Here is a 15,386-nt window from a genome sequence, read left to right as displayed (position 1 = left end):
AAACAGAGATCATCAATTAGGTATCATAATCAATGATGTAAGAGAGAATCCAAAGTTGTATTCAATGGTGATATGGTTCAAAGTTTGAAGCTAAACAACCCAGTGAATGGTCAGCATTTAATTGGGCAAGAACAAAGAAATTATGCTTACCAAAAAAAAGAACCAAGAAATGATGCAGAGATTGTTGAAAAACTTGAATTAATCTTACAAGTCAACATGACCATTTCTTCAGCTTCACAGTTTCTGGGTATTTTTCTATGTCAGAAACAGGCATCCTCACACCTATAAACAGGGCACCATCTTGTATCCAATCTTCGTACTGGGCACCAGAAATGGATTCTCAGATCTCTTCAACGTTTCGGTTACTGTTTGTTCTGCTATTCGGGTTTTTACAAGCAGCTTCAGCTCAAAACCAGGAAGGCTTTCTTCAATGCCTTCGCCTTTATTCACAGAACCCTGCCTCCATATCTAATGTCACATACACCCCAATCAACTCTTCATATTCATCAGTCTTGAACAGCTCTATACAAAACCTTAGGTTCTCCACACCTACTACTCCTAAACCTCGAGTCATTGTCACAGCATTGAATGTCTCTCATATTCAAACAACCATAATTTGTGCCCGAATTCATGGATTGCAGATCAGAACTAGAAGTGGTGGACATGACTATGAGGGTCTATCTTATGTTTCTGATGTACCATTTGTCATCCTTGACCTCATTAACATTCGAAATGTCACAATTGATGAAGAAACTAGCACCGCCTGGATTCAAGCTGCTGCAACCAATGGTGAAATTTGTTACAGAATTGGTGAGAAAACTAGAACCCTTGGGTTCCCGGCTGGTGTTTGCACAGGTGTAGGTTCTGGTGGGTTCATCAGTGGAGGAGGCTACGGCCCGTTGATGCGCAAATATGGTCTTGCAGCAGATCAAGTAATCGATACACAATTGATCGACGTTGAAGGGAGAGTTCTTGACAGAAATTCAATGGGAGAAGACTTGTTTTGGGCTATTAGAGGAGGTGGAGGTGCTAGCTTTGGAGTCGTTGTTGCTTGGAAAGTGAAATTAGTTCCAGTTCCATCTAATGTGACCGTATTCTCAATCACGAGGACCCTGGAACAAAATGCAACCAATCTTGTCTATAAATGGCAATCCGTGGCGCCAAAGCTTCCTGGAGATCTATACCTTAGGCTCATGATAAGCAGAGTGAACTCCACTGAAGAAGGGGAGATGACAATCCAAGCTACCTTCGATGCCTTGTTTCTTGGCACAACTAATGGTCTCCTGCAATTGATGCAAGAGCGCTTCCCTGAGTTGAATGCGACTAGACAAGATTGCACTGAAGTGAGCTGGGTTCAGTCTGTCCTCTTCTTTGCTGGATTTCCAATGGACTCCCTGGAATTATTGCTTAATAGGAGACCATTTGAAGCACGGTTCAAAGCGAAATCAGACTATGTGAAGGAACCAATTCCTGAATTTGCATTGGAAGGATTGTGGGAAAGGCTTTTCGAGGAAGAAGCAGCAGGGGCTGTACTCCTACTTGCTCCTTACGGAGCCAGAATGGCAGAGATTTCAGAATCAAGCACTCCTTTCCCACATAGAGCTGGGAATTTATACAAAATTCACCACTATGTGGGTTGGCAAGAAGTAGACAGTGAAGCTTCACAAAAGTATATAAGTTGGATCAGAAGACTTTACAGTTACATGGCTCCTTATGTTTCGAAAAATCCACGAGAAGCATATGTCAATTATAGAGATCTTGATATTGGCACAAACAACAAAGGCAAATGCACAAGCTACAAACAAGCAAAAATTTGGGGTGAAAAGTATTTCAAGAACAACTTTGACAGATTGGTGAGAGTCAAGACCGAGGTCGATCCTTCTAATTTCTTCAGGAATGAACAAAGCATTCCACCTATCTCATCATATTGCTACAACTCAGAAGATGACAAGCTATCCTCTGCAATGTAATAAAGTATTTTTCTTCTCTATTTGGAATAAATAAATCCTTCATGACTCATTTATGCAGAACTAGTGACTCTTTTATTTAGCTTGGTTAAGGTTCTGAATCTTTCCATCATGAAAGAATGCTTAGGATGATTTATAGATGAAGAGATCCCACACATGAATTTTAAGACTCACCTAAATTCTTCCAAACTATGGGATGGGGATTCAACACATGCTACATGTATACTCTTGTGATGTTTTCTCCTCTCATTCTTCTAATCAACCAATACATTACCTTGTAATCAAACTCTCCAAGATAGATATGACCCACAGGCTACAATAAAATATCTTTCCACAAGTATTGACAAGCCTATACAATTAAGATCATTGTTGTTTTGTTAACCGAGAATCATACCATACAATTGGACATCTGATATGGATATGTAATCGGGCCATCAGGCTCTCGTCCACATAAGTTTTCGACTTTACAAGATGAATTGGGTCAAAATCCAGTGCACTGACTACAAGGGATTGCTCCTAACGGGAATCGAAGTCAAGACCTTGCTACAATTAAGATTGCACTACAGTTACACATGAAAATGAAAACGAAAATAACAAGAAAAATCCCAAATAGCTATCAGTGGAATCATGCCTACCAAGTCAGGTTCGGGGTTGGAAGATACTGTCCTCAAATGTGTGCTCTGCAAATCAGGAATCGCCTATTTCTGGGCTACCCTATCCGCAGAATTGAGTGGAGACAATCTGCTTCGGCCGATTCGCATTCACCGTTTCGATCCCCACCGCCGGTGAGCTCCGATCCGCACAATTCGCCGGGCAGTCAGCTGCGGAGTCCAGGTTCTTCGGCTATCCCAATCCCTAGTAAATCAATGGGCTCCCTCTCCCTTAGCCCAAAGTTGGTCTACAAAGCTTTGAACAACAAAAAGCCCATGATAATGCAAAATGGGCTATATGGGTCCAATGGGCCGAAAAATACTGGGTCTACAGAAAAAAATTTTAAAAAAAAATCCCCAATTTGTAGGCAACTTCTGTCCTCTTCAGATTCAATTTCATTTTCTTCATCTCCTACCTCCATTGTCAACTATTGGAACCAAAGCTACTTCTCACTCTGTTTCATATTTCATTGTCAACTGCAGATCCAATCCAATCCAAGATAGGGCGGAATACGGACGGGCGGAATAAGGCATTGTATATTTTATTTCAGGAAAAGATCTCATCTCCCCTCACTTGGCCAATAAATTCTTGGAGGTGGAAAAGTGTATGGGCCAAAAACTGTCCATGCGTGACTCTATACTACAAGGCCCACGAGAACCTCAATTGAATCGACAATGCTAAACTCTTGAAAGTCTTAGTCGAACAAGCCCATGACCCAATATTCGACTGATGTATTAGACCTACGAGAGTCTTAGTCGAGCCCGATAGACCTATGGCTCAAACTCTATTGACAACTAAACTCACGAGATTCTTAGTCAAAGCTCATCAAAGACGCATGAAAATCTTGAAACATAACCTTCAAAGCCTTAGATTATTCTCTTGAGGAGGAGATGGGATATCAGATTCCACTGTCAAGCTTTGATTATGTGGCCTGCAGACGTACGTGTCCTATCATTAATACACACACCTACTAAGATTCCCCACTTGTGGCATGGGGCATTCACAAGAGATTTTGCATCTACTACCAACTGTGTCATGCATATGGCTTGCAGACGTAGGTCTCTTCATGCTTCGCCATCTACTATCAATACACACATCTACTACGATCCCCCACTTGTTGGGCCAACCCCATCCACAAAATCAGTGTCATTGATGCGGCTTGCAGACGTAGGTCCCTTCATGCTTCGCCATCTACTGTCAATACACACATCTACTACGATCCCCCACTTGTTGGGGCAACCCCATCCACAGATCACAGTGTCGGCAAGGGCTGCAAATGAGTCGAATATTCGGTGAGCTGCTCGCGATCGAACAGGCTCACCTCAGCTCATGTTCGTTCGCGAATTTTATTCAACGAGCTTGAACTGTAATTTTTAAACTCGACATTTGAACGAGCCAAGCCTGTGTTTGGTTCGGTTAGGTTATATTCGTGAACAAGCTTGTTCGTGGCTTGTTAGCTTGATCGGTTAAAGGCTCGGTAACATACTCAATTAATATATAAAAAGACATAACAAGCGCGGCTATTACCTAATGCTCGCGAGCATGTTTGTGAGCAGGCTCGTAGACTATTATGGAGCGAAGCTCAAGCAGAGTTCGAGTTTGTCTGAGAATCAGCGAGCTGAGTTCGAAAATCACAACTTGAGCTCTTTCAATACTCGGCATGAGATGGAGCTCTTAAAAAATCTACACTAACAAGCCTAAACGATCTAATACTCTGCTCGACTCATTTGCATTCTAAACAAAATTAAAGATTTTCAACATCACCCGTGACAAAAATGTTATTGTTGTACAATTTGAGTCTAGACAGGTTACTAGATTGTTATAGCACATCAAAAGATGTAAGGATTATTCATTCTTTATAAGGACAAGTCCAATTCTTTACAATCACCTAAGTTTTTTTTTTTTTTTTCCTTCCTAATTTGTTGAATTGGGCTTAGCCCACTTGCTAGGTTTGGGAGAAACAATATTCACACGAACCGAACAATCTAAAATGGATAATATAATTGATTGTATGAGCGTGTGGATTTCTAACATAGTTGCCATTAAAACAGAGTTGCTGATATCAATGTGTGGGAAGGCAAAGTTTACAATGGCATTACACATTAAATGTTAAAGAAGAAAAAGAAAACAAGAAAGTGATGTGCAAAAAAACATTTCCATGACAATTTCACTTCTTTGAAACAAAACCAAATTCCAAGTTTTTTTAACCGAAAATGAGATGGTTCGCTCTTTCGGTATCAAGCTTAAACAAGGTTCATCATACCTATGTGCACAGATTTTTTTTACCGACGAAGGATAAATTGAGTTAAAATGAGGGGACGAATTCCAAGTTCTATTATTGTATAAAATGTACCATATTTTTGATGCTTGCCATTCACAAGAGATTTTGCATCTACCCACAGCTGTATTTTGTGATTTCAAAAACTACACGAGGCCTTATCAACACTTGGTACAAGTTTAATAAGCTATGGTAGTAGTTGATAAGGGAATGTTCATTGTAAGAGACCACACATATCTTGAACTTTCAATAATTTTCAAGGCCAAAAAAATAAATATGAAAAGCTTCTTTTTTTTTTTTTGTGAATAATGCTCGAGAACCCAAAATATAATCCCAGTTTGCCCCCAATTAATGTGAAATGTTGGAGATGTTAAGCGAGTCCTACATGTGTGTTTATAATCAATGGCTAGTTTACATGCCACGTAGATTTTTAGGTAAAATATCGATAAAAAAAGGGTAATATTTTGGGGGGTCTGTAGCATTACCAAAGTCACAAGTCATAGCATAATTTTCTATTCACTTACCACAGAGCTTAGTAAAAGATGTACGATTTGTTTATTTTCTTAAATTCTAGCTAGCTTATTTTTAATTGGTTCTTTTGTAGTGATTCAATGCTTCTAATGTTGGTGTGTCGTGGTGGTGAATAGTGATTTATGATGAGTTTGTGTTTAAATAGTTATGTCTTTTATAATGAGTTTGTGTTAAAATAGTTATCTTTTATGTAATATTAGTTTATTATTGATGCCCCAATTTTCATTCTCAACAGTAAACAACATTTTATGGAGAGATTTTTCAAAAGAAAACTTAGTGAAGAATCCTCTTCTTCATTAATGGCAAAGGAGGTTGATTTGAACAACCTTCATTCGGATCCTGCAAAAAGGAGAAAATTTTTAGAGTATCACCCCAATCAAAGAGATGAAATAAGATGTGCATATCTACTTGAAGGACCTTGTAGACCTCGTGGCCATGATTTTCCTTTAAAAGTGATCGACAATAAGGAATGTCGATTCAATCCAAAGTGGTTTGATCAATATGAGAATTGGATAGAGTATAGCAAAAAAGAAGACAAAGCATATCGTTTATCTTGCTACTTATTTAGAGATCAGTTTGGAAAACAAGGTGGGAGTGAGGCATTTGTTACAGAAGGGTTTTCATCTTGAAACAAAAGTGAAAGACTAGCTTATGATGTTGGTCATGTTAATAGTGCACATAATCAAGCAGTTCAGAAATGTAACTATCTATTGAGGCAAAAGCAATTCATTGAGGTAGTTTTTCATAAGCAATCAGAAAGCCTGAAGAATGAATATAGGATTCACATAAATGCTTCGATTGATGTTTCTAGATTTTTATTACACCAAGGATTACCTTTTCATGGCCATGATGAGCCAGAAGAGTTTGATAATAGAGGTAATTTTCTTAAAATGAAACTATATGTAAGGTTGTTCTATGTAATGTTCAAAAAAATCTTCAAATAGCAGCTCCAGGTATTCAAAAAGACATTGTTCATTGTGGAATTAGATGATTGACCAATTTTTAAATGATTGTCTTGTATGTTTCATCGAAAAAGAGTTGCTTAAAACTATTACTAATGATGCTGTAATAGATTGTTTTTCAGAAAATGAAAACACGTAGAGAACAATTGTAATAAATAAAGATTTAATATTTTATTACTTGAAATTATTACTAATAGTTTTGTTGATGCTATATAATAATTCAAAAAAAATTCCAGGGGCACTGCCCCGAACCCCATCACTTAACTATGCCCTCAGGGATTTCAAATCCTGGATCCGCCACAGCTTTCAGCCACGTTAGCGCCCTTGCTCTTGCCAACATAGATCCCTCAATCAAATTAACCTTGCCCATCTCATCCACTCGAAAGTCCGCTCGGTTGCAAACTCCTTCCATTCCTATTTCACTGCAAGACCATACCCATCCACCTCATTTTGCTTTGGGATCAACGGCTCCAAGTGGGTCCTTCAAAGTGTTGAGCTTTGAGGGTTGATTAGGATCTTATACAATTTGTTCATCTATAAACCCAACCATCTCCAAGATGCTAGGAGAAAGATTGAGGATCTGGAGAGCTAACAAAAAGTTCGTGAGGAAGAATTGAAATTTTCAGTTGGACTAGACGACGGTGATGGGGAGGAAGAGAGTTAGATTTAGGATTTTCTTTTTTATTTATTTTATTTTATAACATGCCATGTCATTAATTAAATGTATTTATAGTTTTTAACAAAATAAAATACATATATGAAAATGGTGTCCACATCATACTATTTTAACGGTAAAATGGTTTGAGGGTTAACGTGGACATGCATCCTCACACCTATAAAGAAGGCACCATCTTGTATCCAAACTTCTACCATCTTGTATCCAATCTTCGTACTGGGCACCAGAAATGGATTCTCAGATCTCTTCAACGTTTCGGTTACTTTTTGTTCTGCTATTCGGGTTTCTACAAGCAGCTTCAGCTGAAAACCAGGAAGGCTTTCTTGAATGCCTTCGCCTTTATTCACAGAACCCTGCCTCCATATCTAATGTCACATACACCCCAATCAACTCTTCATATTCATCAGTCTTGAACAGCTCTATACAAAACCTTAGGTTCTTCACACCTACTACTCCTAAACCACGAGTCATTGTCACAGCATTGAATGTCTCTCATATTCAAACAACCATAATTTGTGCCCGAATTCATGGATTGCAGATCAGAACTAGAAGTGGTGGACATGACTATGAGGGTCTATCTTTTGTTTCTGATGTACCATTTGTCATCCTTGACCTCTTTAACATTCGAGATGTCACAATTGATGAAGAAAATAGCACTGCCTGGATTCAAGCTGGTGCAACCCTTGGTGAAATTTATTACAGAATTGGTGAGAAAACTAGAACCCTTGGGTTCCCGGCCGGTGTTTGCGCAGGTGTAGGTTCTGGTGGGCATTTCAGTGGAGGAGGATATGGCTTTTTGATGCGCAAATATGGTCTCGCAGCAGATCAAGTAATCGATGCACAATTGATCGACGTTAAAGGAAGAGTTCTTGACAGAAATTCAATGGGAGAAGACTTGTTTTGGGCTATTAGAGGAGGTGGAGGTGCTAGCTTCGGAGTCATTGTTGCTTGGAAAGTGAAATTGGTACCAGTTCCATCTACTGTGACCGTATTCTCAATCACGAGGACCCTGGAACAAAATGCAACCAATCTTGCCTATAAATGGCAATCCGTGGCGCCAAAGCTTCCTGGAGATATAACCCTTAGGCTAATGATAAGCAGAGTGAACTCCACTGAAGAAGGGGAGATGACAATCCGAGCTGCCTTCGACGCCTTTTTTCTTGGCACAACTAATGGTCTCCTGCAATTGATGCAAGAACGCTTCCCTGAGTTGAATGCGACTAGACAAGATTGCACTGAAGTGAGCTGGATTCAGTCTGTCCTCTACTTTGCTGAATTTTCAATTGAATCCGTGGAATTATTGCTTAATCGGGTACCATTTCAAACACGGTTCAAAGCGAAATCAGACTATGTGAAGGAACCAATTCCTGTATTTGCATTGGAAGGATTGTGGGAAAGGCTTTTCGAAGAAGAAGCAGCAACGGCTATACTCTTATTTGCTCCTTACGGAGCCAGAATGGCAGAGATTTCAGAATCAAGCACTCCTTTCCCACATAGAGCTGGTGTTTTATACAAACTTCACTACTGGGTGGGATGGCAAGAAGAAGACTACAAAGATACACAAAAGTATATAAGTTGGATCAGAAGACTTTACAGTTACATGGCTCCTTATGTTTCGAAAAATCCACGAGAAGCATATATCAATTATAGAGATCTTGATATTGGGACAAACAACAAAGGCAAATGCACAAGCTACAAACAAGCAAAAATTTGGGGTGAAAAGTATTTCAAGAACAACTTTGACAGATTGGTGAGAGTCAAGACCGAGGTCGATCCTTCTAATTTCTTCAGGAATGAACAAAGCATTCCACCTATCTCATCATATTGCTACAACTCAGAAGATGACAAGCTATCCTCTGCAATGTAATAAAGTATTTTTCTTCTCTATTTGGAATAAATAAATCCTTCATGACTCATTTATGCAGAACTAGTGACTCTTTTATTTAGCTTGGTTAAGGTTCTGAATCTCTCCATCGTGGAAGAATGCATGCTTAGGATGATTTATAGATGAAGAGATCACACACATTCCTTTTAAGACCAACTTAAATTCTTCCAAAATATGGGATGTGGATTCAACACATGCTACATGTATACTATTGTGATGTTTTCTCCTCTCATTCTTCCAATCAACCAATAAATTTACATCTAATGCAACTCTCCTAGATAAATATGACCTACTGACTACAAGATAAATTGGATCAAAATCCAACGCGTGGCTATAAAGTATCGCTCGGATGAGAATCAGGACCTTACTATAATTAAGATTACACTACAGTTACACATGAAAATGACAAGAAAAAAATCCCAAATAGCTCCCAGTGGAATCATGCCTCCCAAGTCAGGTTTGGGGCTCAGTTGGGCTTCAAAGCTTTGAAGTTTGAACAACAAAAAGCCCATGATATTGCAAAAAGGGCTATATGAGTCCAATGGGCCGAAAAATACTTGGTCTTCATAAAAATAAAATAAAAATCCCCAATTGCTAGGCAACTTCTGTTCTCTTGAGATCCAATTTCATTTTCTGTGTCTCCTGCCTCCATTGTCAGCTAATGAAACCCAATCCAGTACACATGGATACTTACTTCTCACTCTGGTTCATATTTCAATGTCAACTGTAGATCCGATCCGATCCAATCCAAGATAGGTCGGAATACGGCAATGGTCCACGTATATGCCTAACGAAGGTATTGTGTATTTTATTTCTGGAAAAGATCGTCTCCCCCCACTTAACAGATAAACTCTTGGAGGTGGGAAGTGTAAGGGCCAAAAACAGTCCACGCATGACTCTATACTACAAGGCTCACGAGAGCCTCAATCGACAATTTTAGACCCACGAGAGTCTTAGTCGAGCCCTATAGGCCCAAGACCCAAACTCTATTGATGACTAGACTCACGAGAGTCTTAGTCAAAGTTCATCAAACCCCATGAGAGTCTTGAGCCATAACCAAAAGGCCCATGAGAGATTGAGAGCTTGGGTGGTCAACATAAGGCCTGTGAGAGTCGATTACAACAGGTCCACCGAATGGCCCGTCTATTCTACAAAGGCTCAAAGCATATGCTGTCATGAGGTCCTTCAAAGGCTCAAGGCCTAATCAAAGTATGAGGCCCATCAGCTCGGTCAACACGTGCCAATCACTAGACTATTATACTACATGAGGACCAATCCTCATTAACTCTATCAAATACTTAAGGTATCTTGCTCTCCCTTTCTCTCTCTAAAAATATTTCACTTCTCTCACTACAAATTCTCTCTGCCGATGACTAACTTGACCATTGGAGCTTTTGCGACTGGTACCACACCAGTGTTCATGCTTCACGGTCTCCCTTTTAGTGTGATCTTGCAGGGTTATCGAAGGTCTCGATCGACATTCCTTTTATTGCAGATCTTCAGGTTTACAAAAAGGTAGTACCCAATACCATTATTCATATCTATATTAAACTCCCACATCAGAAATCCATTCTTCACATCTCCTACAATCCCAAAACCTTTGTTTATTGTGACACCAACCCATGTTGCTCTCATCCTCCTTTTGACTTGATAATGGATTGGCAATTGTGGCATGGTAAAAGTCTTGATGACTTTGCTATCCTGCTTATTTTGCAAGGTCAAATATACATTCTCCTCTAATTTAGTTTGAAACAAGCCGGATAAGCCTATGACCAAGTCACGGGTTTCAGCAAATTGGTTTGGTCTATATTTTCAATGTCAACTGCCTATCCAATCTAATCCAATATAGGTTCTTGCATTGCATTATCAACAATTCTCTACCCTCCAATCTCTTCAGACTTATTTCCTCAAATCCACATTAAACTCCTTCATCAGAATTGAAAGGATGAGATGAAAGGATGTGAAAAGCAGAGGAAAGAGGCAAGAGTGGTTTGGCTCAATCTAAGTGAGATATTTGTTGAAACCATATATCCCACATCGGTTGAACAAGTCCCAACCGATAGGTATATATGGGTAAAGGCTACCCTTTATTACCAACAAAGTTTTTTTTCTAGCCTAGTGAATTGGATTTTGACTTATAATAGCTAGGCTTGCTCAGTGAGTTGGGTTTCGGCCTGTAGTAGCTGGGTTAAGGAGGAATAAAGCTGTGCGGGCCCGATATATCCACTGGAATCGGATAACCCAAAGCGGACAATATTGTTGACATGGATGTGAGTGTGGATTTCTGATAGTATTGATCACGCTCTGGGCACAAGGTTCGCATGATTTTTTTCCTTCAAAATACGTTACAAGGGTTTAAAGTTGGACTCACACTTATAAGCTACGTCGTCTATCGTTGGTGATGTGGGAATTTTTATAAGCCTTAAACACATACATCCTCTTTTGACTGGAGAATGCCAATTGTGCAATGGTTAAGTGTTGATTACTTAGCCATCCTGCTTATTTTACTAGGTCCAACGTACATTATTATGCTCCAAATTACTAAATTAGTTTGGAACAAGCCGGATAAGCCTATGACCAAGTCACAGAGTTCAGCACATTTGCTCCGGCTATGCTTGAATTTTTGAATAATGGTTTACCAATTCTTCCTTGAAAATTTAGTAGTAAATCACAAAGAATGGACGTGACGAAGCGCAATTAATATATACATATATTAATATCATAAAGTTCTATTAATTAGGAAGTTGTTTTACTCATTTAGATGAAACTAAATGGTGATTGATTTAAAATTTAACCATTTGGCAATAACCTAATTAGTTATCTTTTTAGACTTACGCCTTATGGTGCCCGAGGTCGAGAGTTCGAGCCAACCAACTGAGATATTTCGTTGTGAAATAATAGTTCCCTGGGTTTGCTCTACTTTCGAACCCCTACCCGCATGAGTTTCGGCTTAGGCTTACATGTCGCTGAAGTGTTGCAGGCCGAGGTTTACGCCCATTTTGTTGTCTGAAAAGGTATGGTTTTGTGGGCTTTCCCCACTTTTGGACCCCTACCCGCATAAATTTTAACTCAGTCTTATCTGTCTCCAGCATGGTGCAGTTCAAGGTCTACGCCCACTCAGCTATTTGAAAGGACATGTTGGTTTGGTTGGGTTGTTCCTCGATTACCCCAAAAAAGATTGATTCAAAATTTTAATTTCATTTGCTACCAATCCATTGAATGGTCAGCATGGCATTGCGGAAGTACTAAGAAATGCTCTTCCTGCATAGATTTTTGAAAAACTCAAATTAATCTAGTTGCTTGAATTGGCCTCTCATGAGAAATTTCATCATATCTATCCCAACAAGTAATAAGAGAAAATTATTTTTCAAAGTCATAAAGGCGCCTCCTCACTAGTATAAATAAGACACCGTCTTGTATCTCAATCTTCATAATCATAAGCAAACACCACAAATGAATTCTCCAATCCCTTCAATGTTTCCATTACTAATTCTTCTGCTATTCTCCTCATTTTCTCAAGAAACTTCAGCTCAAACCCATGAAGATTTTCTTCAATGCATTACCCTCTACTCCCCTGCCTCCACATCAAAACTCATTTACACCCCAATCAACCCTTCATATTCATCAGTCTTGAACATCTCTGTACAAAACCTTAGGTTCTCCACACCTACCACTCCTCAACCATTAGTCATTGTCACAGCATTGAGTGTCTCTCATATCCAAACAACTGTAGTTTGTGCCAAAAAATATGGCATGCAGATCAGAATCAGAAGTGGTGGTCATGACTATGAGGGTTTATCTTATGTTTCCGATGTACCATTTGTCATCCTCGACCTCATTAACATGCGATCGATCGAAATTGATGAAGAATCTAGCACTGCTTGGGTTCAGGCTGGTGCAACCAATGGAGAACTTTATTATAGAATTGCTGAGAAGAGTAGAACACTTGGCTTCCCCGCCGGTGTTTGCACAAGTTTGGGTTCTGGTGGGCACTTCAGCGGAGGAGGATATGGAGCATTGATGCGCAAATATGGTCTTGCAGCAGATCAAGTAATTGACGCAGAATTGATCGACGTTAAAGGGAGACTTCTTGACAGAAAATCAATGGGAGAAGACTTGTTTTGGGCTATTAGAGGAGGTGGAGGTGCTAGCTTCGGAGTCATTGTTGCTTGGAAAGTGAAATTGGTACCAGTTCCATCTACTGTGACCGTATTCTCAGTCACGAGGACCCTGGAACAAAACGCAACCAATCTTGTCTATAATTGGCAATCCGTGGCGCCTAACCTTCCTGAAGATATATACCTTCGGCTCATCATAGGCAGAGTGAACTCCACTGAAGAAGGGAAGATGACAATCCAAGCTACCTTCAACGCCTTGTTTCTTGGCACAAATAATAGTCTCCTTCAATTGATGCAAGAGCGCTTCCCTGAGTTGAATGTGACTATACAAGATTGCACTGAAATGAGCTGGATTGAGTCTGTCCTCTTCTTTGCCGGATTTCCAATTAAACCCACGGAACTATTGCTTAATCGGAGACCATTTGAAGCACGGTTCAAAGCGAAATCAGACTATGTGAAGGAACCAATTCCTGTATTTGCATTGGAAGGATTGTGGGAAAGACTTTTCGAGGAAGAAGCAGCAGGGGGCGTACTACTACTTGCTCCTTACGGAGGCAGAATGAGCGAGATTCCTGAATCAAGCACTCCTTTCCCGCACAGAGCTGGGAATTTGTACAAAATTCAACCCTATGTGAGATGGGAAGAAGAAGGACCTGAGGCATCACAAAAGTACATAAATTGGATCAGAAGACTTTACAGTTACATGACCCCTTACGTTTCAAAACATCCACGAGAAGCATACGTCAATTATAGAGATCTCGACATTGGCACAAACAAAAGAGGCAATCATACAAGCTACAAACAAGCAAGAATTTGGGGTGCCAAATATTTCAAGAACAACTTTGACAGATTGGTGAAAGTCAAGACCAAGGTCGATCCTTCTAATTTCTTCAGGAATGAACAAAGCATACCACCTGTAGCATAATGTTGCTACAAGTCATTACATAACAACCGTGGAACGTAATAATGAGCGTTGAGTGATCATCTCTCTGTCGTCGTAGATAAAGGTCTTCTTCGACCCATTTTCTTTAAGCTTCTGAAAACTGTAATACTCTTTCTTTCAATGAAATCAATTATTCTCCCCTGAATCACCAGTTTTCAGTTTATCAATTTTATTTCACTTCTGTATTTGAAACAAAGAAATTCTTCATGTAGGATCATGTGTACAGAACTGGTGACTCTTTCATAAACTATATGTTTAGCTTGGTCAACTCACTGTCCATCCATACAGTTATGATACTATCTTCTCCCATTCTTCTAATCAACCAATACAACACATATAATTCAACACTCCTAGATAAAGATGACCTGCATTACTATACTGCAATATTGTTCCTAAATTCTTCTCAAGCCTACCAAGTCAGTTCAAGGGTTAAATAGAATATTACTATGCATGATTTATTAGTTGTATATACGATAGGATATAAAAATGAAAAGCAATAATAAAAAGATCCCAAATTGCTATCAATGGAATCATGCCAACCAAGTCAGTTTAAGAGTTGGAAGAAGCTGACCTCGATTGTGTGCTCTGCAAATCAGGAATTGAAAGCATTAACCACCTTTTTCTGGGTTTCTCTATCCCCGAATTGTGTGGAGACAATGTGCTTTTGGCTTCACATCTACCATTTCATCCCACTGTCGCTGAGCTCCGAGCGGAACAATTCGCATTGAAGGTAATGCAAATCTCCCAAATAGCTGTCAGTGGAATCATGCATGCCTACCAGGTCGTCGGTTTGGAAGATACTGACGTCGCTTGTATGATCTAGAAATCAGGAATCGAAAGCATTAAACATCTATTGCCGGTCCCTTATCCCCAGAATTGTGCGGAGACAATCTGATTTGGCCTATCCACATTCACCATTTCAATCCCACCGTCGGTGATCTCCGACGCACAATTCGCCGTGTGAGCAGCTGCGGAGTCCAGGTTTCCGGCTATCAATTCCCAGTCCTTAGTAAATCTATGGGCCCATTATCCTTTAGGCCGAAGCACAGAAGTTGGGCTACGAAGCTTTGAGCAATAGAAAGCCCATGAGCTTACAAAATGGGCTGTACAGGTCCAATGGGCCGGTTATGATCAACATGTCTCACATCCAAGCATCTATCATTTGCTCCGAAGTCTGAAATTCATGGTTTGAAGATCAGAATCCGCAGTGATGATGGCCTCTCATATGTCTCAAACTCCGCGCTTTTCATCCTTGACATGTTCAATCTTAGATCAGTCAGTATAAACATAGAAGATGGAAGTGCTTGGGTTGAATCGGGAGCCACACTTGAACTTTTTTTTATGGGATTGCTGAGAGAAGCAAAATCCATGGATT

At 39.7% G+C, this 15,386-nt stretch overlaps 3 protein-coding genes and 1 long non-coding RNA gene across 4 annotated transcripts; 3 read left to right on the top strand and 1 right to left on the bottom strand.

Moving 5' to 3' along the window:
- Positions 1 to 45: 45 nt before the first annotated feature.
- On the top strand, positions 46 to 2,045 carry LOC119981506 (berberine bridge enzyme-like 8). The gene has a single exon (XM_038824657.1). It carries the CDS (start codon positions 258 to 260, stop codon positions 1,968 to 1,970), a length of 1,713 nt encoding a protein of 570 aa, XP_038680585.1. The 5' UTR covers positions 46 to 257; the 3' UTR covers positions 1,971 to 2,045.
- Positions 2,046 to 2,269: 224 nt separating this feature from the next.
- LOC119981507 lies at positions 2,270 to 2,863 on the bottom strand. Its single transcript, XR_005464131.1, has 2 exons — positions 2,603 to 2,863; positions 2,270 to 2,510 (listed from the first exon to the last, which is right to left on the bottom strand). It is a non-coding gene; the product is annotated as an uncharacterized LOC119981507 (long non-coding RNA).
- Positions 2,864 to 7,278: 4,415 nt separating this feature from the next.
- LOC119981348 (berberine bridge enzyme-like 18) lies at positions 7,279 to 9,007 on the top strand. Its single transcript, XM_038824440.1, has one exon. The coding sequence runs from the start codon at positions 7,295 to 7,297 to the stop codon at positions 8,930 to 8,932; it is 1,638 nt and encodes a 545-aa protein (XP_038680368.1). The 5' UTR covers positions 7,279 to 7,294; the 3' UTR covers positions 8,933 to 9,007.
- Positions 9,008 to 12,180: 3,173 nt separating this feature from the next.
- LOC119980298 (berberine bridge enzyme-like 15) lies at positions 12,181 to 14,156 on the top strand. Its single transcript, XM_038822936.1, has one exon. It carries the CDS (start codon positions 12,404 to 12,406, stop codon positions 13,991 to 13,993), a length of 1,590 nt encoding a protein of 529 aa, XP_038678864.1. The 5' UTR covers positions 12,181 to 12,403; the 3' UTR covers positions 13,994 to 14,156.
- Positions 14,157 to 15,386: the final 1,230 nt, after the last annotated feature.

This window comes from Tripterygium wilfordii, chromosome 16 (assembly GCF_013401445.1).
Source record: "Tripterygium wilfordii isolate XIE 37 chromosome 16, ASM1340144v1, whole genome shotgun sequence".
Lineage (NCBI taxonomy): Eukaryota > Viridiplantae > Streptophyta > Magnoliopsida > Celastrales > Celastraceae > Tripterygium > Tripterygium wilfordii.
This window is presented reverse-complemented; position numbering and strand designations above follow the sequence as displayed.

Bases quoted from the DNA above. Each gene is read 5' to 3' on its own strand.
- LOC119981348 (XM_038824440.1), top strand. From the start codon at position 7,295: ATGGATTCTCAGATCTCTTCAACGTTTCGGTTACTTTTTGTTCTGCTA.
- LOC119981506 (XM_038824657.1), top strand. From the start codon at position 258: ATGTCAGAAACAGGCATCCTCACACCTATAAACAGGGCACCATCTTGT.
- LOC119980298 (XM_038822936.1), top strand. From the start codon at position 12,404: ATGAATTCTCCAATCCCTTCAATGTTTCCATTACTAATTCTTCTGCTA.